At 43.4% G+C, this 27,880-nt stretch overlaps 1 protein-coding gene across 2 annotated transcripts in view; it reads left to right on the top strand.

Moving 5' to 3' along the window:
* Positions 1 to 2,802: 2,802 nt before the first annotated feature.
* The window catches only part of PRKG1 (protein kinase cGMP-dependent 1), a 1,462,571-nt gene continuing 1,437,493 nt past the window's right edge, over positions 2,803 to 27,880 (top strand). Inside the window, exon 1 of one of the 2 annotated variants that reach the window (XM_082269170.1) lies at positions 2,803 to 3,374. In XM_082269170.1, the coding sequence (XP_082125296.1) occupies positions 3,103 to 3,374 (272 nt within the window). In that variant the 5' untranslated portion in view covers positions 2,803 to 3,102. The remainder of the gene's footprint in view (positions 3,375 to 27,880) is intronic. The other variant, XM_082269171.1, reaches the window with a different exon arrangement.

Raw genomic sequence — 27,880 nt, forward strand, 5'->3', positions numbered from 1 at the left:
GATGACAGTCATCTTTAGCTGTAAATCCTGGTGCATGCTTGTCCTAGATCAGTCAGTAGTAGTGAGGACGAGGATGTCTGTCCTGGATCAGTCAATAATAAGGATGAGGATGTCAGTCATCTAAATCTATAAATCCTTGTCTTAGATCAGTCAGCAGTAGTGAGGATGTTAGTCCTGGATGCCTGTAGTGGATCAGTCAGTAGTAAAGTGAGGAATGGATGTCGGTCTGTATCTATAAATCCTGGAGCATGCTTGTCCAGGATTCATCAGTAGTAGTGAGGATGTCTGTCCTGGATCAGTCAGTAGTAAGGATGAGGATGACAGTCATCTTTAGGTATAAATCCTGGCACATGCCATGTTGATCAGTCAGTAAAAGTGGGGATGTCAGTCCTGGAGCATGGTTGTCCTGGATCGGTCAGTAATAGTGAGGATGAGGATGTCTGTCCTGGATCAGTCAGTAGTAGTGAGGATGAGGATGTCTGTTCTGGATTGGTCAGTAGTAAAGATGGGGATGTCTGTCCTGGATCAGTCAGTAGTAGTGAGGATGAGGATGTCTGTCCTGGATCAGTCAGTAGTAGTGAGGATGGGGATGTCTGTCCTGGATCAGTCAGTAGTAGTGAAGATGGGGATGTCTGTCCTGGATCAGTCAGTAGTAGCGAGGATGGGGATGTCTGTCCTGGATCAGTCAGTAGTAGTGAGGATGAGGATGTCTGTCCTGAATCAGTCAGTAGTAGTGAGGATGGGGATGTCTGTCCTGGATCGGTCAGTAGTAGTGAGGATGGGGATGTCTGTCCTGGATCAGTCAGTAGTAGTGAGGATGAGGATGTCTGTCCTGGATCAGTCAGTAGTAGTGAAGATGGGGATGTCTGTCCTGGATCAGTCAGTAGTAGTGAAGATGGGGATGTCTGTCCTGGATCAGTCAGTAGTAGTGAGGATGGGGATGTCTGTCCTGGATCAGTCAGTAGTAGTGAGGATGAGGATGTCTGTCCTGGATCAGTCAGTAGTAGTGAGGATGGGGATGTCTGTCCTGGATCAGTCAGTAGTAGTGAGGATGGGGATGTCTGTCCTGGATCAGTCAGTAGTAGTGAGGATGAGGATGTCTGTCCTGGATCAGTCAGTAGTAGTGAAGATGGGGATGTCTGTCCTGGATCAGTCAGTAGTAGTGAGGATGGGGATGTCTGTCCTGGATCAGTCAGTAGTAGTGAGGATGGGGATGTCTGTCCTGGATCAGTCAGTAGTAGTGAAGATGGGGATGTCTGTCCTGGATCAGTCAGTAGTAGTGAGGATGGGGATGTCTATCCTGGATCAGTCAGTAGTAGTGAAGATGGGGATGTCTGTCCTGGATCAGTCAGTAGTAGTGAGGATGGGGATGTCTATCCTGGATCAGTCAGTAGTAGTGAGGATGGGGATGTCTATCCTGGATCAGTCAGTAGTAGTGAGGATGGGGATGTCTATCCTGGATCAGTCAGTAGTAGTGAGGATGGGGATGTCTATCCTGGATCAGTCAGTAGTAGTGAGGATGGGGATGTCTGTCCTGGATCAGTCAGTAGTAGTTAGGATGAGGATGTCTGTCCTGGATCAGTCAGTAGTAGTGAGGATGGGGATGTCTGTCCTGGATCGGTCAGTAGTAGTGAGGATGGGGATGTCTGTCCTGGATCAGTCAGTAGTAGTGAGGATGGGGATGTCTGTCCTGGATCAGTCAGTAGTAGTGAAGATGGGGATGTCTGTCCTGGGATCAGTCAGTAGTAGTGAAGATGGGGATGTCTGTCCTGGATCAGTCAGTAGTAGTGAGGATGGGGATGTCTGTCCTGGATCAGTCAGTAGTAGTGAGGATGGGGATGTCTGTCCTGGATCAGTCAGTAGTAGTGAGGATGGGGATGTCTGTCCTGGATCAGTCAGTAGTAGTAGTGAGGATGAGGATGTCTGTCCTGGGATCAGTCAGTAGTAGTGAGGATGAGGATGTCTGTCCTGGGATCAGTCAGTAGTAGTGAGGATGGGGATGTCTGTCCTGGATCAGTCAGTAGTAGTGAGGATGGGGATGTCTGTCCTGGATCAGTCAGTAGTAGTGAGGATGGGGATGTCTGTCCTGGATCAGTCAGTAGTAGTGAGGATGGGGATGTCTGTCCTGGATCAGTCAGTAGTAGTGAGGATGGGGATGTCTGTCCTGGATCAGTCAGTAGTAGTGAGGATGGGGATGTCTGTCCTGGATCAGTCAGTAGTAGTGAGGATGAGGATGTCTGTCCTGGATCAGTCAGTAGCAGTGAGGATGAGGATGTCTGTCCTGGATCAGTCAGTAGTAGTGAGGATGAGGATGTCTGTCCTGGATCGGTCAGTAGTAAGGATGAGGATGTCAGCCATCTAATTCTATAAATCCTTGCCCTAGACCAGTCAGCCATAATGAGGATGTTAGTCCTGGAGCATGCCTGTCCTGGATCGATCAGTAGTGGATGAGGATGACAGTCATCTATAAGTGACAGTTCCCATATTTCTGTCCTCACCGAATATTCATAGAGAATAAATGGCACAGAAGGTCCATATGTAGGACAAACTTACCTGGCTGCCCCCCGATCCTCCATACACAGAGCACACATGACATATAGAAGTCCCCGATCTGTGCCCGATGTCCCATCCTTCCATGGCCCGGTGTGAGTGGCCCCGGACAGTGTGTTCTCTCGGGGCCCCTCGTCCATGTGCGGAGGATCTCCTTTAGAAGAAGAGTTTTGTGAGGATCCGGTTACAGATCCCCCCTCCCTCCCTCTCTCCCATCACAGACTAATTGTTCCTATTTCAGGGCAGGAGCCGGGCTGGGAGCTGTGCGGAGTGCGGAGAGTGGTGATGATGATGATGATGATGATGATGGTGTCGGTGGGATGATCACACGTCCGATCTGTGCTTTCTATGGACTGATCCTAGAGGGAAGGCGAGGCGGCTCTAATTGGTTTCTCAATGAAAGCTAATCAGCGATTCCCAGAAGGGTCAGTGGATTAGCACTCCTCATCCTCCTCCGGAGCTCTCACATTGCTCTCCCTCCTCATCACACTACAAACTTCTCAGTCCACCATTTATCCGGGACTGGGACTACTTACCGCTCCAACTTCCACCATGAGTGACCTGGAAGAGGACTTCGCCAAGATCCTGATGCTGAAGGAGGAGAGGATCCGGGATCTGGAGAACCGCTTGTTGGATAAAGAAGAGGAGATCCAGGAACTGAAAAGGAAACTGCACAAGTACCAGTCTGTCCTGGCAGTGCCCACCAGCAGCCAGATGGGACCAAGGACCACCAGGGCTCAGGGCATCTCTGCGGAACCTCAGAGCTTTAGATCCTACCATGAACTCACCAGGCAATCCTTTAAGAAGTTCACCAAGTCTGACAGGTAGGACTCCCCGGCTGGACATACATAGATCTTCTGGTTGTGCCTACATAAATCTGCTGGATCTGCGAACATAAATCTGCTGGTTGTGTCTACATAAATCTGCTGGTTGTGTCTACATAGATCTTTTGGATGTGCAAGTATAGATCTCCTGTTTGTGCCTAATTAGATCTTCTGGTTGTGCCAACATAAATCTTATAGCTGGCCATACATAGAGTTCCTGGTTGTGGCTACATAGATCTCTGGTTGTGCCATCATAGATCTGGTTATGCCTACTTAGATCTTCTGACTGTGCCCACCTAGTTTGCTTGGTTGTACATACATCTCCTGTCTGTGCCTACATTTTTATCTTGGCTTACCTACATAATATCCTGGCAGGGCACACATAGAACTCCTGGCTGGGCATACATAGATCACCTGACTAAGCACATATAAAGCTCCTGCTTGCCTGATTCCATGGCTGGGCCTACATAGATCTGGCTGTGCCCACCTAGATCTTATGGTTGTATCTACATGGATCTTCTGGCTGTGCCAACCTAGATCCCCTGGATGTAGCTACATGGATTTCTTGGCTGTGCCCCCTAGATGTCCTGGTCGTGCCCACCTAGATCTCCTAGCTGTGCTCACCCTGGATGTAGCTACATGGATTTCTTGGCTGTGCCCCCATAGATGTCCTGGCTGTGCCCCCTAGATGTCCTGGCTGTGTCCACCTAGATTTTCTGGCTGTGCCAACCTAGATCCCCAGGATGTAGCTACATGGATTTCTTGGCTGTGCCCCCTAGATCTCCTGGCTGTGCCCCCTAGATCTCCCAGCTGTGCCCACCTAGATCCCCTGGCTGTGCCCTCCTAGATGTCCCAAGTGTGCACACTTAGATCTCCTGGCTGTGCCCTACTAGATGTCCCAGATGTGCACACCTAGATCTCCTTGCTGTAGTTACATAGATTTCCTGGCTTTAGCCCCCCCTAGATGTCCCAGATGTGCACACCTAGATGTCCTCGCTGTAGTCACATAGATTTCCTGGCTTAAGCCCCCCTAGATGTCCCAGATGGGCACACCTAGATCTCCTGGCTGTAGCTACATAGATTTCCTGGCTGTGCCCTCCTAGATCTCCTGGTTGTGCCCACATAGATCTCTCTGCTGTCAGCATCCCCATTTTTCTCCTGATCCTCACAAGCCTTGTCAGGGGTGAATGGGTTAATTGTCAGGGCGCTCTTGGTGGGCTATAGAAGAGATGGGCACATCCAAGGTTCACAAAACATTAGGTTGAAAATAAATGGCTTATTTCCAGGTCTAGACAGATAACTCCATTAGTGCCAAAGGAGGTTAAAGAGCCCTAGAAGGTGACAGTGAAAAGTTTGACACTTCCTGTAGTAAAGTTCCACCTACTTTCCTGTGTGTGACTGTCAGAGCAATCTAGAGCAGATAGCAGCTGTAGGCTTCCTACTGTATCTTGTGCAGGGATGTTCCTTTAAGGAGATGTAATTGAGCCACAGACAATGGTAAAGTAGCATCGATCTCATCTGTCATTTAAGCCCCCTTTGGAAATTAAACAGAGGAAGTCCAGAGCATTATTGGCTTTTAGAAGCTGCGAGTACATGGCTGAAAATGCATGTTTCAGGATATTTAATATCCCATTAGCCAGATCTCCTTCCCCTCCCTCTGCTGCATGCACTGCTCATCAGATCTGCACACTTCAAAAGAGGACAAGAATGGGAGGCAGCTATAAGGGACGGTGACAACATGTGTCTCTCTGTTCCCATGGCAATACTTTTTTTTTCTTTTATGACAAACTCAAAAGAACCGATAAAGAGTTTCCACCAGGCCCGGTTGGGATGGATGGATGGATGGATGATGCAAGCAGAAATGGGGCAGACAGGAGGCATGAAGGGTTAACCAGATCAGCTGCTTAGATGTCACTATTGGGAAGTTAACCCTCTTTAGGACAACCTCCTGCTTACTGGAATGAATACCACATTCAAGGACACCTGTCATGTCATAAATAAGTGGGCTACCATTGCTGTGTAGCATGAACCAGACCATCCTTCTGAAAGTGCGGTCACGCTAATCTTCAGTCTTGAGTCCCCAGCCCAAAACTAAAATCAATGCAATGGAGGTGATACTAGTTAAGACTCAGAAAGTTTGGAAAGCTGGAGGATAAACCCGACAGTCAGCATTTTCAAAAAGGGGCTCAGCAATGGATAACCTATGTATTTTGTTTGTGGCAAAAAAAAAAAGCTAAAGCTGACCATACACTATACATTCTGATTGTACAATTATCTCCAGATTTACCGACAACTATGCCATGTAACGTTCTGTCCAAGAAGTATAAACCTGGATTACATAGTTTTGGTAAATGCAAACAGGATTGTACAGGGGTTGTACCATTGCATCTTAATGTAAGGCTGAGCAATCTGATTGTACAATCTCCCTGAGATCTATCCTCAACTATATAATACAAGCTTTGGCAAAGCTAAAGAAGATTGTTTATAGATTGTGTGGGAGTGTATGGCCAGTTATAGACTGACCACACACAATACACTATGCTTGTACAATCTCCTTTAGGCCTACCACCAGCTATGTACATGCCTGATTGGGTACAGATTGATTGAATGTTAGGCTGGCCATACATTATACAATTTTCCTTTACATTTACCAAAACCACATGATACAAGATCAAACCTAAACACTTTCAAATTGCATGCAATAAGGCAGCCCCTTGCACTACAAAGTTGAAGGTAAATCTAAAGGAAATTGAATAATGTATAATGTATGGAAAGTCTTAGATGTGTCTTCCTATCACATAGGTATGGTAAATAAAAAGGAGATTGTAGAGAAGTTGTACAATCAGAATGTATGGTGTATGGCAGAGGCGTAACTAGAACCTTCAGGGCCCCGGTGCAAGAAACCATGAAGGGCCTCCCGGACCCCTGGCCTGGGGCCCTTCCCTTCAAGCCTGGGGCTCTTCCCACTGATCTTGGGGCCCTTTACTCTTATTGTGGGACCCTTTCACAAGTTCTGCAGTGGGCCCCCTTCCTGCCATCTTGGCGCCTCCCCATGGTGGTGGAATGCCAGGGCCTGGTTGCAAGTGTGACCTTTGCGATCCTGGAAGTTCTCCCACTGGTGTCAGTAGTTTTTATTTTTTGGTATTTTAATTGTATTATTTTTTTATCATTTTATTTTATTTTTTTACAATGTCACTGACTATGACTCTGTCCATTCAGAAAAGAGAGGAGCTGGTAAATTACATATTTTCCGACCCCTTCCTTGTTCTCTATTGTGACATCCTATCCTATCCAGGTGTACAGGGGGGCAGCACAAGCCCCCTGGAGCATGGGGCCCGGTTGCAATTGCAACCCCTGCAACCCCTGTAGTTACGCCCCTGGTGTATGGCTAGTCTAAGGCCGATCATAATATTATACAGTCTAATTGTATAGGTCCCTTTTAGTTCTATTATCAACTATATAGTGAAAGGGTCTACCCTATTTTATACACTTTAAAGGATTGTTTAGATTTGCCCTCATATTACATAGTTTTGGTAAATATAAAGGAGATTGTACAGTTAGATTGTATAGTGTAACACCAGCTTAGGATGATTTTAGATCTAAACATTTTTTAGAGTTATGTTACATTCCATATTATCTTAGGCTAGATAGGCACCTTATACCTTTAAGCAGGTCATACATTGAGTGACATTCAGCCGGCTCAGCATCAGCTGACTGATTTCTGACCCATGTATAAGCAAGGTGGTTGTACATAAGTTTATCGTAGTTCGAGTTCTGTACAAACACCCAGTCAGATTTTCCCTGCTCAATCAGCACTGCCGGCTATAGTCTGCAATGCTGATCAGTGTATTCTGACAGTAAAGCCTAGTACACACGCAACGATTATCGGCCGACCGGTCGTCCGTCTTTTGTCCAGAGTGGTGTTTTGTTGGTTGGAATGTGCCTAGACTGCACACAAATTTTCTCGCCCGACAAAATTCTACTTCAGAAGTGATGTCATGTGTTGGATTGCTTTATTTGTGTTCTTTCTTCTCTGAGCATGCCTAGTCTTGCTCATAAGTATTTTCCCTGTAGAAATCTGTACTGACTGCACGAAAATCGTACGTGTTTTGACGGCGGACAAAAATTTTATAGCCTGCACACCAGATTTTTTTCGGCCGAAAAGTCGTAGTCGGTTGTCGGAAGCATCATACTAACAAGCCGAAAATCGGCGGATCGGTCATCGGACGAAAATTCCCTGCCGATTTTCGACGCGTGTGTACGAGGCTTAAGTCTCTCCAATGCCAGAATACAATAGCTCAGCGGGGAGGATTCCTCATTCACATCAAGTATGTGGGATGGGGGGATTGATCCAGGATGCTTCCATCTTCTCCTGGTCTTTCTTCCTAGTTCAACCTATTCAGCCTCTTGAATGGCTCAGACTGCCAAGACGTCACTCCTGTGCATGCGCACTGCAGTCACTTCATCACGGTACAGAGTGGTGCCATAAACGTTCTCTGAGCTGGGCATGCACACTGGCAGGCTGGGGGAACCATTTATGACAATTAGGGTCCCTTCTGTCATTAGAACCATACCTGTCAGCAGTATTACAAAATTTGAGTTTATTTCCACTTTAATGGTTTTCTTTAAAATCCCTCTGCTTAGTGACATAATGCTGAAGGAGGATTGATAGCAGTGACATTAAGGGCCAGTTCACACCATAGAAACGCAGTCTGCAAATGTTTTTCTGCATGCGCATTTTTGATGCATTCCAGTGCGTTTTTGCACCTGTATGTTAGCCTATAAATACACATGTATGTCGACCCTATAAATACACCTGTATGTCGACCTATAAATACACCTGTATGTCGACCTATAAATACACCTGTATGTCGACCTATAAATACACCTGTATGTTGACCTATAAATACACCTGTATGTCAGCCTATAAATACACCTGTATGTCAGCCTATAAATACACCTGTATGTCGACCTATAAATACACCTGTATGCTGACCTATAAATACACCTGTATGTTAGCCTATAAATACACCTGTATGTTAGCCTATAAATACACCGGTATGTTGACCTATAAATACACCTATATGTTAGCCTATGTGTTCATGCACACATAGGCGTTTACAGCCGTTTTAGAAAAGGAGCTTTTACAGCCTGAAAAAAATCACCAGTGTTCAGGAGAGGAGCATTTGGGCAGAAAACCCACATAAACGCACAAAAGCGTGCATTAACGTGGGAAGCGTTTAGGCACATTTGTGTATTAATGCAAGTACGAAGTGTGCATGAGGCCTATTACACATGGTAACAAAGTACGAAGTGTGCATGAGGCCTATTACACATGGTAACAAAGTACGAAGTGTGCATGAGGCCTATTACACATGGTAACAAAGTACAAAGTGTGCATGAGGCCTATTACACATGGTAACAAAGTACGAAGTGTGCATGAGGCCTATTACACATGGTAACAAAGTATGAAGTGTGCGTGAGGCCTAATACACATGGTAACAAAGTACGAAGTGTGCATGAGGCCTATTACACATGGTAACAAAGTACGAAGTGTGCATGAGGCCTATTACACATGGTAACAAAGTACAAAGTGTGCATGAGGCCTATTACACATGGTAACAAAGTACCAAGTGTACATGAGGCCTAATACACATGGTAACAAAGTATGAAGTGTGCATGAGGCCTAATACACATGGTAACAAAGTGTGCATGAGGCCTAATACACATGTTAACAAACTGCGCATGAGGCCTAATATACATGGTAACAAAGTGTACATGAGGCCTAATACACATGTTAACAAAGTGTGCATGAGGCCTAATACACATGGTAACAAAGTGTGCATGAGGCCTAATACACATGTTAACAAAGTGTGCATGAGGCCTAATACACATGGTAACAAAGTGTGCATGAGGCCTAATACACATGGTAACAAAGTGTGCATGAGGCCTAATACACATGGTAACAAAGTGTGCATGAGGCCTATTACACATGGTAACAAAGTGTGCATGAGGCCTATTACACATGGTAACAAAGTGTGCATGAGGCCTAATACACATGGTAATAAAGTACGAAGTGTTTTGGTGTAGCTTAAGTAAAAAAAAAATGTGCTTGCACTTCTTTTCTGCAATTTTAATGCGTAGGGCAGTCTAATGAATCAAATGAACTGCCCCAAACATGACACATTAAAATGTGCAAAAACACATGCTCACCGTTGCACCTGCATAGGCTTTATTCTGTTGTATCCTTGTAGTGTGATGATGATTTGCGTAGTGCAGTATACAGTACACAGTTTTATTTGACTAAATCCATAAATGATTATTGGGCTACTGTTGGTCCTTGCCTTGTTTGTTGAATAAGCCCCTTAATGGGTTAACAAACTAAAGCCCAGATATTTACAGCTAATGACAGGGTCTTAGATCTTTTGCTTGTGGGATATACATTTAGTTTTAACTAGCATAGCCCACCCCCTCCCCCCCATTCCCATGCTGATAGTCATCACTGTGAAGCTTATTTACAAGTTGAAAAAAAAAAAGTCCCAAAATACAGCTTAACCCCTGATCACATTTCCATAAGGAGAAAGCTCTGTATTCAAACAGACATGCAAAATATAGCTGGAATGTGGACGCGTGTTAAAATAGTGAACAGTTGTCGGTTTTTAAGTAGTGGCAACGACAAAGGCCAGCGGAGCGTGATTGGAGCGAGAGGTCTAATATAGACGTATCCTGTCTTAAATAGTAAAGATGTGGTCACAAAAAGGTCAGGGGCGGCGTGATATTCAGGGCAGTGTACCCTTGAGGTGATCATGGCCTGATTGAATTATTTTAAAGTGTGACAATTTGGGATTCTGTCCCGTTCCGCTCCGCTCCCACTTCAATCTATTTTGTCCAGCACAGAGTGCCCCTATTTATTCAGGCCGATGACACCAGGCAATGTGAAAACTTCAGAGCAATTTTTGGTTCTTGCTACACGGTGATGTAATATAACCGAAATTGTACTTGTCCTGATCTGCTGAGGAAAAGGGCGAATCCTGCACTATCATCCTTACTGTGGATTTCTTCGAGGCTGTTCTGCCAGAGCCAGATGCATGCGTCTTATGGGGCTGGCTGACCGAGCGCTTCCATTTACAGTGCCTTCCAGTTTTGTGCCCCAGGCCAGATTTTGTCAGCTTGTATCTCTTTCAGATCAGTGTTTTCTTGGTGGGGGGTTCTTAACATGACATGTATGTGAACAGATGGTCTGATGATCAGGAAGGCAATCTATCTGTATTCCCCAGGGTTTATATTCAGGACTGGAGTGCTAGGTAAACCACGCACTCTTTTCTCTACACTAAAACTACACACTAATGTCCTTGACTAAAGAAATCGTCAACTTGGGTCCTTAAGCACTAGAATAAAGACGCAGACTGCGTGACATGGGTTTAATACGGCCACAGCAGCCAATTTATTAATCAAAGAATAAATAACATCACATTTACCATAACAATAAGTGCAAAATTAAACAATGAACTTCTAACAATGCCCAACAACAAGGGGTCTTTGGGTGTCCTTAATTTTAACTGTGATCGTCCATGTCCTCAGCCGCGCCCCAACCGAAGACGTTACGACCTCACACATTCTTCCAATTTTTCCCCCCCAGTGGACCTAGCTCCTGGGAGGATGACCACAAACCAAATGAGGAGCTCCATACCCTAGATGGGCCCCCACCATTAGGTAAAATGTAAGTAATCACTGACCCCCCAAAGACCCACCCAACCCGCCAACTGCTGTGACAAAACGCTCAACATACATAATCATGTATTCATTTTTTTTTTCAAATTCTGAATTTTTTTTTTTTTAATATAAAATTAATTAGAGTCGAAAACACAAAATTATGCACACAACCTGTACTCCTCAGCAACCCTGAACCTTAGGGGCTGGTGGGAGGAAATTTACCTCTTCTCTTGAATTCTTTGGACTGAACCCAACACCTCCTATCTGCATTGCCCCTAACATCTGCTCCCAGCCCATCCAGCCTTTTCCTCATATCAGGTAAGGCAGGGATCCTCAAACTAGGACCCTCCAGCTCCTGCGGAACTACACATCCTATGAGGTATTGTAAAACTCTGACATTCACAGACATGACTAGGCATGATGGGAATTGTAGTTCCTGAACAACTGGAGGGCCGCAGTTTGAAGACCCCTGAGGTAAGGACTACTCCCCTTGCCACGCCTCCGACCTAGCTGACCCTTCCCTGACCCTGTTCCTCCGTAAGTAATGCTGCCCCTTCGTCCATTTTCTCCTCCGGGCCTCACTTTATTGATAACTCACACCAGTTAGGCCACCGTTCACATGTTTAACGTGTGCTAAATAATGAAAAGGAGGATTGCCATTCCTTTTTAGGGGGGCGATTCAGACCTGTGTGCTGCCATGATTTGGAAAAATAGTACAGGTGTGCTTTTGGAGCATCAAGGTGCGTTTTTGGCCCCATAGACTTCAGTGGCAGTATAGAAAAAAAAAAAAGTATGAACCATGCATTTTTGTACATGATAACAATCCCACACCCCATAGCAACCAGTTCTTTGATTTTTCTATTGGTACAAAAAAAAAAAAAAAAAAATGGAGGAAAGCCAATGTGCATTAAAATTTACATAAAAAATGTGCTAAAAATCTCATGAATAAGCAAGAGTGTGAACCTAGCCTAAGGCCCCTTTCACACATACAGTCCGTTCAGTTCATCAGCTCAGTCACGTCAAAATGTATCAGTTTTTCATCCATTTTTCGTCCATTTTTCGTCCGGTTTTATCCGTTTTTCATTCATTTTTCATCCATTTTTTATCAGTTTTTGTTCTGTTTTTCATCCGTTTTTCATCTGTTTTCATCCGTTTTTCATCCATTTTTCATCTGTTTTTCATCCGTTTTTTTTTTTTACATCCACTACCAATGCAAAAACGGATGAAAAACTAACCGTTTGTCCGTTTACATCCGTTTTTCGTCCGATCCGTTTCTTTGACGGATGAAAAATATGGCATTTGTCCGTTCCAAAAAACGGACATTGGCGGAAGCTGATGAAAAGGGATGTTAACGGATGATCATCCGTTGTCGTCCGTTTTTACATAGAGATACATTGATGTCCGTTTTTCATCCGTCAACGGATGGATAAAAAATGGTCAAACGGACCGTATGTGTGAAAGTGGCCTTAATCTAGGAGTCCTGAAGCCCCACTTCGGGATAAAATCCTCCAAGGACTGAGGAACTAAGGTATAACTCGTATAAAATGCACTCCTTTCTGTAATCTGTCCCTTTCATAAAGGCATTAGGGCCCGTTCACACCAAAACACCATGTAGGAAACTTGCATTTCATGCGCATTTCCCGCACCGCAAACCAAACTCACTGCAGTTGCGATCTGCAGCGGATGTCAATGTTAGGTTAACAACACCCCATAGGCAGATTGCAAACGCAGTGCATTTGCCTGCACTGGATACAGAAGTACCATGCGATCCCGGTTGCATTGCTTTTTTTATAGTGGCACATGCTCTTCTTTTGTTGCGTTCCAGTGAGAGTCAGCCCATTCAAAGTGAATGGGCTAAAATCGCACCACACATCGCATGTGAACTGCACACCAGCGTGCAGCACATTCCTGTGAGATTCCTGTTGTGAACTGACCCGGTATTTACCAATTATATCTTTTTTATTTTGTGTGGTTAAAAAATTAACAAAAAGTGAAGAGGTAAATGTAATCAAACACACACACAGAAAATTGAAAAAGTACATTCAAATGTAAACAAACAAACAAACGAAAAAAATAAAGCTAAGGGTAGGAAGGAACACATTATTACAAACTAATAAAAGTTAAATAGGAACACATTTGAGTGATAAAAACACAGAACAATTGATTAGAAGGAGCAGCTATATGTAGCTCCCAATTTGTTATATTCTCTCACAGGTACATAGCTGTTATAGCGATATTTCCCACTTCTGGTCGTGCGACGCCGTACCCTAATAAAATTGATGTCCTTTTTTCCCCCACAAATAGAGCTTTCTTTTGGTGGTATTTGATCACCTCTGCGATTTTTATTTATTGCGTTATAAACAAAAAAAGAGTGACAATTCTAAAAAAAAAAAAAAAAAAAAAAAATGTCACTTTCTACTATATATATATAAGATTCCCCAAAAAAAAAACAAAAAAAAAAAAAAACAATAATTGAAAAATCTATTTTTTTTCATCATTTTAGGCCAATTTGTATTCTGCTACATATTTTTGGTAAAAAAGATCCCACTAAGCGTATATTGATTGGTTTGCGCAAAAGTTATGGCGTCTACAAACTAAGGGAATGATTTCTGTCATTTTTTATTTATTTTTTTTACTAGTAATGGCGGCGATCAGTGATTTTTAGCCGGACTGCGACATTGCAGCAAACAGATCAGACCCCTAACTGACATTTTTGACACTTTTGGGGGGACCAGTGACATTACTACAGTAATCAGTACTAAAAATATGCACTGTTACTGTAATAATGACACTGGCAGGTAGGGGGTTAACCCAGGGGTGATTAAAGGGTTAAGTGGGAGCCTAGGGAGTGTTTTCTAACTGTATGGGGGAGGGACTCGTGGAATCAACACAGAGACCTGTGACCATAAATAGGAGAATCACAGGTGCTCTGTGTTCATTCCAGAGAGAACAACGGTCTGCTGTGTTTACTCCCCGAGGCCGCCGGCCCCGTGGATCGGCTTCCCCTCTTTCTAATGGGGGCAGGCGCGCTTCTGTGAGTGAGCCTGCCGCAGTATATCTGCGGCGGGTGGTCAGCAAGTGGTTAAAGCTTTGTTTTATAAAATCTAAATAAAAAAACAAACGTTGTACCTAACTGCTCTGTGCAATGCTTTTGCACAGAGCAGCCTTATCCTCTTCTTCTGGGGTCCCCCGCTGGCACTCCAGGCTCGTCCTCTTCCGCAAGTGCCCCCATGGAAAGCTGCTTTCCATGGGGGCAACCATGCATACTCACTCTTGAGCTGCCTTGTCTGCGTTCATTCACATAGAGTGGGCGACTCATCCCCACCACCCCACTTGGCATAGCATTTGATTGACAACAGCAGGAGCCTATCAATGTGCCCAGGGAGGAGAATGGCTGCTCTCGTGCTCATCACTGGATGGGATCAGGCTCAGGTAAGTATAAGAGGGGGCTGGGGGGAGTTTTGCAGCACAGAAGGTTTTTCACCTGAACCATTTTTTTCACCATAGAATGCATTCAGGTGAAAAACCTTAAGGCTTAAGGCTTTAGAACCACTTAAAGCTCACCACACACATTACAACAAACTGACTGTAAAATATCTTCTAGATCTACCAATATCTATCTACCACAATAGCCTGCCTGATTGGAAACAGGTGGATTGTATAGTTTAGGTAGGTTCTTTCATTATAAAGATTTGGTAAATTTAAAGTAGATTGTACAAAAAGTGCAAGCTTTAGGGACATTGGGGGATATTTACTAAAACTGGTGCACACATATGCTGGTGAAGCTGTGCATAGTAACCAATCAGCTTCCAGGTTTTAGCTTAGGTTCACACTGAGGTGGGTTTGAAATCGTGGGAGTTCAGCTGAACTCGCATAATTTTAAACCAGCATTTTCAGTTCGACTTTGGGGGGGGGGGGGGGATTTCACCAAATGTCTATTAAAATCCCCCCCCCCCCCCCCGAATTCGCACAAAAGTAGTGCAGAAACTACTTTTGGGAATCAGTGCGGTTCCGCAAAGTTGCGGTCGCACCGTTTTGGACGGCGCCATTGTCGGCAATTGGCTCCAATTTGACATGTCAAATCGACCAATGTGAGCGCGGGCTAATTGTCAAAGCTTAACTGAACAAGCTGAAGTTAGAAGCTTATTGGTTACTATCCCTGTAATACAATTTTACTTTTCCCCCTACAGAAACAGTTTTAATTTTGAAAAATTGCACTGGTGGGTTTTGTGATTTTTATTTTTTTCTAATTAATGCTTACATTTTTTTTTTTTTAAAGAAGTGTAGTTTTTTAAATCGTTATAGTCCAGCTTCAGTAAATGAAGACCTTTGTGACACATAAGTATCTTGTGGCAATGGACAGGTTATATACTTTGTAGCAATGCTGAAGCATGTGACTTTGTGGAGAGTCATTTAATAATTAGCCAGCTATAAGATTCTGGTGACACCCATAACAGAGCTGTTATTTCTCATACACACATCAGATGACAATTCGCAGAAAACATGTCCTGTATCTGTACTCACTCTGATAAGATAGCCAAGTGAGTGATGTTGACTGATCACACATGTTATCAACCTAATAACCATCATTTGTATTTTCCACAAAACCCTTTATCCAATACCTGACCTTTCCTAAAACAAGGGGAAGTTTGGTTTGCTGTGTAAATCAAATGTTTCAATCAAATAAATCATATGGCTTCCGCATTACTGTGTGTTGCAGTAGTGCAGCCCATTCAATTTGATGCATCTAAATTGCAAGACGTATGCAAACCCTTTTTTTTTTTTATTTGCATCGCACCATAATGTATGCTAATAATATAATACCATTTGTGATGGCTAGGTGCGTTGGGGTGGCATCACAGTGCACAATGCAGTGTAACACGTGATCTCGTGCAATGCAAGAACGCACGTATTCCCACATTGCGGAATTCTAAATGTCCATACAAATTGTGCAATAACTTTAGAAGGCACACTCAAGTCATGACTGATATATTAGTGATCAACCGATATAGTCTTTTAACGCAGATACCGATATTTTGGTCATCGGATGTTGGTATCGGCCAATATTGGCCAATATTTTCGGACATGTAAAAAAAAAATGTTTTTATTTTTTTTTACAAAGGTACTCCTTGTGGAAAGATCTGGGGTCTAAAAGACCCCAAACCCCTCCTTGGCACTGAAAAGCATTCAAAACGCCAAGTTTGACTGTTTTGAATGCTGTCAGTTTTTTTAATTCGTGCCGAGTCATGACATCACTTCCGGGTTTTTTACATGGAGACCCAGTCAGAGCCGAATGCGGCTTTGATTGGGTCTTTTCTTCGTCGGCGGAGGTAGGATGCCTGGATCTCCCGGTGGGACGGAAGACCTGAGCGAGCTGCGGTTGTCATTACAAGTCAGCCAACTGTCGGCTATGGACACTGGTACCGGGGTGATGCCTCTAGCTGCAGTTTTCACTCCGGTACATGCACTTTGCCTAAATATCGGCAATATCAGTAACCTCAGGGGCCGATTCCGATATATGGGGGAAAGTGCATATCGGCCCCCGATATATCGGTGTTGCCGAAAATCGGTTGATCCCTAATATATATATATATATATATTTAGATGGTTAGCACTTCGTAGCAGCAGTCGGGTCATCAGTTCAAATCCCAACCACAGCACTACCCTTAATTGAGTTTGCATGTTCTCCCTGTGCCTGCGTGGGTTTCCTCCCACACCCTAAAGACCTGCTGGTTGGTTAATTGGCTTCAGTCAAAATTGGCCTTAGTTTGTGTATGAATGGTGAACCCATGGTGTGTATGTGAGCTGCTCAGGCTACAAGGAAGTGTAGTCCTGTGCATTAATGGTGAACCCATGGTGTGTATGTGAGCTGCTCAGGCTACAAGGAAGTGTAGTCCTGTGTATGTGAGCCGCTCAGGCTACAAGGAAGTGTAGTCCTGTGCATAAATGGTGAACCCATGGTGTGTATGTGAGCCGCTCAGGCTACAAGGAAGAGTAGTCCTGTGCATGAATGGTGAACCCATGGTGTGTTTATGAGCCGCTCAGGCTACAAGGAAGTGTAGTCCTGTGCATGAATGGTGAACCCATGGTGTGTATGTGAGCCGCTCAGGCTACAAGGAAGTGTAGTCCTGTGCATGAATGGTGAACCCATGGTGTGTATGTGAGCCGCTCAGGCTACAAGGAAGCGTAGTCCTGTGTATGAATGGTGAACCCATGGTGTGTATGTGAGCTGCTCAGGCTACAAGGAAGCGTAGTCCTGTGTATGAATGGTGAACCCATGGTGTGTATGTGAACTGCTCAGGCTACAAATAAGTGTAGTCCCGTGCATGAATGGTGAACCCATGGTGTGTATCTGAGCCGCTCAGGCTACAAGGAAGCGTAGTCCTGTGTACGAATGGTGAACCCATGGTGTGTATGTGAGCTGCTCAGGCTACAAATAAGTGTAGTCCTGTGCATGAATGGTGAACCCATGGTGTGTATGTGAACTGCTCAGGCTACAAATAAGTGTAGTCCTGTGCATGAATGGTGAACCCATGGTGTGTATGTGAACTGCTCAGGCTACAAATAAGTGTAGTCCTGTGCATAAATGGTGAACCCATGGTGTGTATCTGAGCCGCTCAGACTACAAGGAAGTGTAGTCCTGTGCATGAATGGTGAACCCATGGTGTGTAGTGAGCCGCTCAGGGTACAAAGAAGTGTAGCCCTGTGCCTTTTGCTGTGTGCTGGCCAGGAAGCTCAAGATAATGATAGACAAGAGCTAAAAGTCCAGAGGGCCACACGTCAGAACAAGACCCACTGTGTATGAACAAATGGCAGTCTGGACCCCTGTCTGGTGTGGCTTGGTGGAGGTCCAGGTTGACACTGCCCCTTGTTCACACAGAGCGGGTCTTTTTCTGAAGTGCAGCTCCCTGGACCTTTAGCTCATATATGAGTCAGGGACTTTAGATTGTAAGCTCCTTGAGGGCAGGGGCTGGTTTGAATGTACAATATATATGTAAAGTGCTGCGTAAATTGACAGTACTATATAAGTACCTGTAATAAATAAATTAAATAAATATTATATATACACAGCCTACCTGAACATTTCATTAATTGCTGTAGTACTTTAGTACATCCCATTTCCTTTGTTAATAATTGGTGATCTGAGTATGTGTTTGTGAATAGGTCACAAACCTATTCACAAACACACGTACTCTACGTTCCTTACTGCTTACTAAAGTCACCGGATCATTTCTTATATCTCTCAGGAACTCTTCTAGTAAGATATTTGGGCTTGAAATCCTGGGTCTTCACAACATTTATAAGGGGGTTCTTTTCTTCCATTTGGGTTTTCATTTTTTGTATTAATATAATAATTATTTATTTCATTATATTCATATTTGAATTAATTATTGTTTGATAATTATTATTAAAAACGTTAGAATGTTTTGGTTTATCTACAGTGCATTATGGAGAATTCAGCATGACCAGAGCAGATATGCTGGGACATACAAAGGAGAGCAGGAGCACTCAGAACTCCCAGTTGGACAGAACAGTGTTAGGAACTATGGCTGGGAGATCTCACTGTTGGGGTATACAATTGATTTAAAGGCATTATAAACCTTCATACCTACACGTTGCGTTTTTCACCTGCATAAGGTGTACATTGATCATGTAGCTTCATGTTGTCATTTGTTGTCCTGTATGCACAACCTATCGTAAATACTCAACATCCTGGTTTTAGAACTTTCTCTTTGTGTCCAAACATGAGGCATGCAGCGTGGCGCTGCACATATTAATGCATGACCTCTGTCTGTAGTCTAAGAACTGACACTTCCTACGAAGAATCTATGTATCCCAAAATCAGTCTAGTGCTCTTCAGGTGAAAGCTAATCAGTAACTAGATCAAACAAAGACACAAACAGGTGGCACAATCAACAGAGATATCACCATGCAGTTTTTTTTTGTTTTTATCGCATAAGCACTCCTACACTTGTGATTCAAAATGGAGGAAATGGTGGAACATGAATTGTTACCTGAAGCCATCTATCTATCTATAGAAGCCATCTATCTCTTTAGCAAATAGGGACAAGCTAGCTGGATTAATACATAGATATAGGAGAACTGTCGTCCATGACGCTATAAACTGCAGCCACAACATGTGAACCCATCATTACAAGGTGCAGCACAACTGACAAAGAGAGAATAACTACACTAATGCCTAGTTAAAACAACTAAAACAAAGTGTGCATTGCCTTTAAAACAAGGGATCAACTCAGCCTACCAAGCGCCACCTATCTTTAAAACATTACTTATGAGTGGACTGATTCTTCAAAGATGAACTCTGGGCAAACTACTGAAATCCATGCATGGATGCTGCAGTGACATAATACAGATAGGCTTCTCCCTGCCCCCAGCAATATGACAGTGCAGATGAAACAGCACGATTGATCAGCTCATCTCTCTGTCTCTCTGCTTTCTCCCTGTTAGCATGATCCATTTTTAAAATGTAAGTACTGCAGCACAACTGACTGTCTACTTGTACTGCTTCTCCCTCTCCCAGTCTGTGCTCTACTGTGAAGAGGAATCCAAGCCATTGATACTGATTTAAATTCAGTAATTTACATTACATTAATTGCTTTAAAGCATATCTAAACCCATAATTTTTTTTGGATAGGATAAGTAAGGATCAGACAAAGGGAAAGAAAAATAAAGCGCAAAGACGACCAAAGTGTAGTATATAAAATCAACAATTCTGAAAATGAGACTTGCGCTCAGAAGAGTAAGTGGGGGGCAGGGAGGGAAGACAAGCGCTGAAGCGCCAAGGCTCAACGTCCAACCATGGAGGAAAACCGGCATGTGCACATCCAATGGGATGGGGAAGGGCCCCGGGTATCATTGTATGAAAGCCAGGACTTGTCTGTCCAATTGGAGAACTGCCTCCAGTGGCTGGGAGTGGAATTGTAGCACATTTGGGAGCTCTTAGGGCTCGTCAGAGATTTGAACTAGAGCCCTGCGCGGGACTGTTTTCTTAAACTCGCCCCCTCCCGCTGAATGTACGACCAGGACCGCCCGCACCCGCAACCTATGTGTTCCACTCCCGCCCGCACCCGCAATGTTTGTGTCCACTCCCGCCCGCTCCTGTGGACCCTATCTCAGAGCTTGTGAAAAATGCACACAAATACTCAGACTAAATATTCGTTCAAGTTAACATCCAGAATAACAGACTTGATTGTGTTTAAATAAGATGAAGTAACCAATGCTAAATCAAAGCACCACACATGACAAAAACATTGGGTATTTTTTTTATTAGCGTTATAAAACATTAACCGTCAAAACAAAACCGCAACTAGCAGCACCTCAGTTTTTAAACGCAAGCTATAGACCTATTGCATACACACGCACCAAACGATTACCTAGGAAATAACTTTACCATTAAATAAATAAACACAGAGAACTTTGAAAATAGGCTAGATATAATTTTAAGAAATTAAATACAAAACGAAATAAATAAAATAAATAGAATGCTTCAAAAAAATCTCACAGATTTCACATTCTCAATAGCTTGCTTAACAGGCTATTGCAAAAAAAGTTAATAAATAATACTAAAAAAAAAAAATATAGTTATAACGTAGACTAACAAACAAATGAATTTGATCACTGGGCCCCACGGGTCTCCCGCAAAGTTTTCTGACCGCTCACTTCCATCCGCACTTGCTGCAGTGACTACTGCCAGAGAGCGCACTTCCCTCATTTTAAAATGGTTATTGCACACAGAGACATTCCAATTTCTTGTAAATTCTCCTTGCAAGCTGGCCCATTCCTGCCCCGGAGCGGGGGAATCCATCAAAGTGTAACAGTCAGGCAAGGATCATGGAGGGTCTTGACACTGGAGCAGCTTGTGCAAGGAAGGACAAATATATCCCTGCCTATCATTGTTAGGGAGATATCTGCGTGCCTATGGCCAGCCAAACACTGACTATAGTAAAATCTGATAAAAATACTTAAGATCTGCATGAATTTCTTTCTGATACCCTAGACCAGTGACTCAGCAACATTTGTAGTACTTGGTAGTAAAACCATTTTCCGGATCTGAGATTCATTATCATTTGGTTCTGTAACTGATCTCCTAAAAGATGACGAATATTGCTGCATTTAGTGAAATTATGAATACCTCCTGGGATTGAAAACCATTGACAAATATAGCAGATTGAATTATTTTCCATTCATAATGGTATCGTTCTGTACCTGTGTAAGAATAATCTTATCACTTAGAGTGGGAACTCTGTTTTTCAAGCTACATTTCAAATATATGCACCCCCCCCCCCCCCCAAATGCCAATTTACCAGTGTTCCTTAATTTATCCCCACAGCTATGACTGAGCATCTAAGCTCACAGATGGCTATAGATCTGTATGACAATACAATTCCATACGCGTGGATTGAAATAATGGGTAATATAAAACCAAACACCTGGATTATAAAATATTTAAATATGAGAGGCATTCTTACCTGTGTACTTTTCCAAATCTGTGCAGTAACCTTGTGTGAAATAAAATTAACATGCCTATTGCACACTACCCACAGCGCTTGCAACGCTAAATAAATAATGATCTATATCAATAAATATACCATTAAACTACATTTCATAAAAGTGCTAGTGGACAAGAAATTAATAAATTCCTCTGAGGACGTCATTATTAGTGACAAAACGCGTAATCTTGGAACACACGTGGTGACGTAATTTGACGTAGTTTGGAACGCACGCCGCATCCCCAGCTTCTGGCTCAAGCAGCCGAGCGGGGAACTGTATGGGGTAAAGGAGTCTATATACATTATCTGTACCTGTAACCCAGATATCTTACAGCCCAGTGACTGGGCAATAAATCTTATGGAGTTCACTATGAGAAGTCAGATTCCCTTTCTTGTTGTTGCATAGTAAAATATACGAGTTGGATCCATCCCACAAGGAAGTAGCAGGATCGTTTTTTTCCCTTGGGGATAAGTCTCTCTGATCACGGTGACCACATAAGCCTACTTTGATCTTATTGCTGTACAGCAAATAACATCAACTACATCTGGTGAGTTGGAAATCTTCCTACTTTATTGACACTCTGGGGTGTTTCTTCCATTTATTAACCCTCCATCCACTGGGAAGGAATCTGGCAGACGGCTTGCTGTTCCTATCTTCTGAATCTCATGGAGCACTTTATATATTTATGCACTTTTTTTTTTACAGACTTCACAAAGCATCTTACAGGTTTATGCACTTTATATACAAGTGTTAAGAACTTTTTTGGAATTTATACATTTCTTTTGCACTAGCACTTTTATGAAATGTAGTTAATTGGTATATTTATTGATATTGATCATTATTTATTTAGCGCTGCAAACACTGTGGGTAGTGTGCAATATGCATGCTAATTTTATTTCATTTTTAAACCTTTGTCCATAGCAGCTGCTCTTAAACATGAATTCATTTGCACATAGCACAATTGTGCACTCAATTGGTGAGTAATATTTTCTTTTCTTTTTGCACCAGCACTTTATATCATACAATATTGATTTTAATATTATAGTATTGCAAGCGCTGTGGGTGGTGTGCAATAGGCATGTTAAAGGTATCAGTAACCCAGTGTGAAATATTTTCTCAGTTCACGAGATTCCTGTACTCAAGACCTGCCGCTGCTGCTCTCTTTACTGAAGCAAGGTGACTAGTCTTGTATCCACCCCTCCTGTATTTTACTTCAGGAGGCCTGTTGTGGGAGAGCCTAAGTTTTCATTTGTCAATTCTTTCAGGTATGTGAGTACTCTGAAAGAAGGTCATGTTTTTCAGGCTATCAGCTACCCTGATTATATTTACATTAGTCACTAATTTATTATTTATTTTATTATTGCTACTTATATAATGCCATCAATTTACATATGTAATGTATATTTACATCAGTCCCTGCCCACAAGGAACTTACCATTCTAAGGTCCTTAACTCACATTCATACATCTATATCAGGACCAATTTAGATAGGAGCCAATAAACCTACCGGCATGTCTTTGGAGTGTGGGAGGAAACCCATGCAAACACAGGGAGAACATTCACACTCCACGCAGGTAGTGCCATGGTTGGGATTTGAGCCTATGACCCTAGTGCTGCTAGGCAGAAATGCTATTTACTTAGCCACTGAGTTGCAGGGCAAAAAGGCCAAAGGGTCTCCTCCTTCCTCAAGTTGTGTGAACTACTTCAGCAGCATAAGTTGCAGGTCCTGCTCTTTTGGTGTCCCCTTCCTGATGACAGTGCTCAAGGTGACCTCCTCTTCTTCCTACCCCTCAGCCAATCCCTGATTCTTTGAATGCCTCAGAAGCATTCCTGTTGGCATGCATACCACTGATGGATAAATTGTTTAGTATGAAATGCTTAAAGTGGATGTAAATCCTCATATATACTCAGTGAAGTGAACAGCCTCCGCTGATACATAGAGATTAAACATATCTTGCCACATACATTTTTTTTAAAATATCTGCTGTCTTCAGCTTTCTAAACTGTTTAGAATGTGAACATCACATTTGAATTTTTTCTTTTTGTTTCAGCACTGGGTGTGGAGTCTTGGCTTACACTGTGTGAGCTGATTTGAAGAAAGGCACATACCTCCCCTCCACATAGGCAGAGGAAGGAAGAAACATGCAGAGCTGTCCTGTGAATAGACCCGCTCTCTGCTAATCTATCTCTATGCACCCACCCGACATAAATTTCCAGCTGCTTTTATCTCCTGTGTCATGTCAGAAGTTATCCTGCTGATAACAGAGGAACAGAGCAGCAGAAAGACATAGGATGTAGGGCTTTGGAGAGATATAGGTAAATGCTACAGATATATGTGTCCAGATCACATTTCATGAATGGGGTTTACATCCACTTTAAGTTGGCCATACATGGCTTGAATACATGGCTCGAATTTTGAGAAACTTGAGCTGTGGCTGGCCTTGTTGAAAAATTGTCAGCCAAGCAGTGATTGACTAGCTTTAAGCTGACCTTAGATGGATCGAAATTTAGCTGGTTCAGCAGACACTGGTCGAATTTTGATTCATGTGTGACTGTTCCTACTCAACAGAAGTCAATCAACTTTTCTTAAACAAGAATATTGGGAAGCATTTGTCTATTAGCGGCTGCAGACAATTGGCTGTTCAGTGTATTCTGACAGTGGAGAATCTTGCTGTCAGAAGATGATGTCCTGGCGGGGGATTCCTACATTCACCTCACTTGTGTGGCTGGAGGAATCCCCTTGTGAGTTGAATGAAAAAAACTAAACATCTATGACCAGCTTTAGACTAAATACTACAACATCCTACATCAGGGATCCTCAAACTATGGCCCTCCAGCTGTTGCAGAACTACACATCCCATGCCATGAGGCATTGTAAAACTCTGACATTCACAGACATGACTAGGCATGTTGGGAATTATAGTTCCTGAACAACTGGAGGGCCATAGTTTGAAGTCCCCTGTCCTACATCATTACTAGATAATGACAACTTACTGTTCCCTGACACACGCTGTGGTATTTCCCTTTATCATCATTGCCATGTAACTGGCCCCCGTACTCAGGCCTAAGCAGCACTAAGTCCTTAGTATTCCAAAACAACCAAGAAGAAGACAATTTGCCAATGGGACTTTTATGAGGGGTGCTAAGTAAAATGGTACAACAAATGTATTAAAAATACATTTATTTCAATGCACTTAAAAAACATACTGTATATATGTACACATTAATTGTGTAGGAATAAAAACATTGTTTCACCAATGTACATTCCAGATGCCGATGTGGTTAGTAAATCATTGTTCATTTGCAGAAGCTGTAATCTCTATGCATTTCACAGGACAGCGCCCACTTCATCAGGAGACAGCCGCAGTTGCTTTATGTGTACATATGGAAGTTAATTAGGTGAAGATCAAGACTAAGTCTAATCAGTTGGATGCGGCAGCAGCTCTCCACGTTGCTGTGCTCCTTGGGCTTTTTCACTGTTCTCTTTTTATAAGGGGTCCTACAGTGGGGGTCCCGCCACTTTATCCCACCTCCTGGTTACTCATTTACCCTCAGCTCCCAGGGGGAACCTCTGCTGTGGAGTTCTTCGCAGCATTGAGATCTAGATGTCCTCTCTCTTAACTCTTACCATGTGGTCTTGATCTTTATCTTATTACCTTCCATATGTACACATAAACCAACTGCGGCTGTCTCCTGATGAAGTGGGCGATGTCCTGCGAAATGCATAGAGATTACAGCTTCTGCAAATGAACAATTATTTCCTAACCACGTTGGCATCTAGAATGTACATTGGTGAAATTATGTTTTTATGTCTACACAAATAATGTGAACGTGTATATGTTTTTTATGTGGATTGAAATAAATTGTGTATTTTTATACATTTGTTGTACCATTTTACTGAGCACCACTCATAAAAGTCCCATGGGCAAATTGTTTTCTTGGTGGAATAGGGAGCATACAGTCTTGCCAACTGTCCATAAATTTACGGAATATTTATAAATAACTGACACTTTCCTTGTGTCTGTAAATGTCTGTAGACAGGAGAAAAGTGCCTGTAAAAAAGCTTCTGGCAGCGGCTCTAAATTGCGCATGCCCAGTTCTAGAGCTGTCCAATTTGAAAACTGCTGGGCTCAGCCTTGGATCGGGCAGCTGACTGTGGCTTATATTCACATGCCCCACCACACAAGTAGAGGGCTAGCGGCCAAGCTAAGCAGCTTACTAATTGTCTGAATTTGAAACTGCACATGCACAGTTCAGAGTCACCCACAAGGACATTTTAGTGTTTTACCACCAGCCAGACCACTCAGCCTGCCCACTGCCCCTACCAGAAGACACTGCCAGGTCAGGAAGGCATGTGTAAGGGGACCCTCTGGAGGACGATTCATAAGGGGCAGTCTGGAAGAAGTGGATGTAAGGAGGCACTAAGGGGGCATTTTGGAAGAAGTGAACGTAAGGAGGCACTAAGGTAGGCACTCTGGAAGAAGGGTACGTAAGGAGGCACTAAGGTGGGCACTCTGGAAGAAGTGGATGTAAGGAGGCCCTAAGGTGGGTATTCTGGAAGAAGTAGATCTAAGGAGGCACTAAAGGGGCACTCTGGAAGAAAGGGACATAAGGAGGCACTAAGGGGGCACTCTGGAAGAAGGGGATGTAAGGAGGCACTAAGGGAGAACTCTGGAAGAAAGGGATGTAAGAAGGCACTAATGGGGTACTCTAGAAGAAACGGACGTAAGGAGGCAATAAGGGGGCACTCTGGAAAAAGCAGACGTAAGGAGGCACTAAGGGGGCACTCTGGAAGAAGGGGACGTAAGGAGGCACTAAGGGGGCACTCTGGAAGGAAGGGATGTAAGGAAGCACTAAGGGGGGACTCTGAAAGGGGACATAAGGAGGCACTAAGGGGGCATTCTGGAAAAAGTGGAAGTAAAGAGGCACTAAAGGCTAGTACATACTATAAGAAAATCGAACATGAACATTTTCATCGAAAGAATTTTCGTACAATTTTCGTATAGTGTGTACACAACTTTCGACAGCCGATTCTGAATTTTCATACGAAAATTCTCGAAGGGACAAATGGCAAACTTGTTCTCGTATGAAAAAAAACAAACGATTTTCATTTAGTGTGTACCGTTTTCTTACGATTTTCATACAAGAAAAATCAGAAAAAAGACTGCGCATGATCAAAAACAATAAATAACAAAAAAAAAGCCTCTGCCGTACGAAAATTTTCGTATGAATTTTCGTTCATTGGTTCCGATTATCTGTGAAACAACAAGGAAAATCTGACGGTCATTCACCCAATTTTCTTGTAGTGTGTACCCCACTTAAGGGGGCACTCTGAAAGAAGGGGACGTTAGGAGGCACTAAGGGGGCACTCTGAAAGAAGGGGACTTTAGGAGGCACTAAGGGGGCACTCTGGAAGAAGGGAATGTAAGGAGGCACTAGGGGGGCACTCTGGAAGAAGGGGACGTAAGGAGGCACTAAGGGGGCACTATGGAAGAAGGGGACGTAAAGAGGCACTAAGGGGCACTCTGAAATAAGGGGACATTAGAAGGCACTAAGGGGGCACTCTGCAAGAAGTGGATGTAAGGAGGCACTAAGGGGGCACTCAAGAAGAAGGGGACGTAAGGAGGCATTAAGGGAGCACTCTGGAAGAAGGGGACGTAAGGAGGCACTAAGGGGGCACTCAAGAAGAAGGGGACGTAAGGAGGCACTAAGGGAGCACTTTGGAAGAAGGGGATGTAAGGAGGCACTAGGGTGGGAACTCTGGAAGAAGCCAATGGAGGGAAGCACTAAGGGGGCACTCTGGAAGAAGGGGACATAAGGAAGCACTAAGGGGGCACTCTGGAAGAAGGGGATGTAAGGAGGCACTAGCGGGGGACTCTGAAAGGCACTAAGGAGGCACTCTGGAAGAAGGGGAGGTAAAGAGGCACTAAGGTGGCACTCTGGAAGAAGGGGACTTTAGGAGGCACTAAGGGGGCACTCTGGAAGAAGGGGACGTAAGGAGACACTAAGGTGGGCACTTTGGAAGAAGCAGATGTAAGGAGGCAACAAGGGGGCACTCTGGAAGAGGAGGACATCAAGGGGCACTAAGAGCATGTAAGGTATATGCAGAAGGGACCAGAGAGGTGGAGAGGTTATGAATATTTCAAGGTGAACTAACCCTTAAAACTGCTGATTTAATACCACTTCAAGGATATGAATAGAAAGTTATTCCTCTTGTTTGTTCTCTGCTTTTGACAGTGTTTGTAAAATAGCAATATTATAAATAATATCAAGTGATTAGG

This window comes from Pelophylax lessonae, assembly GCF_965119305.1.
Source record: "Pelophylax lessonae genome assembly, chromosome: 9".
Taxonomy (NCBI): Eukaryota; Metazoa; Chordata; class Amphibia; order Anura; family Ranidae; genus Pelophylax; species Pelophylax lessonae.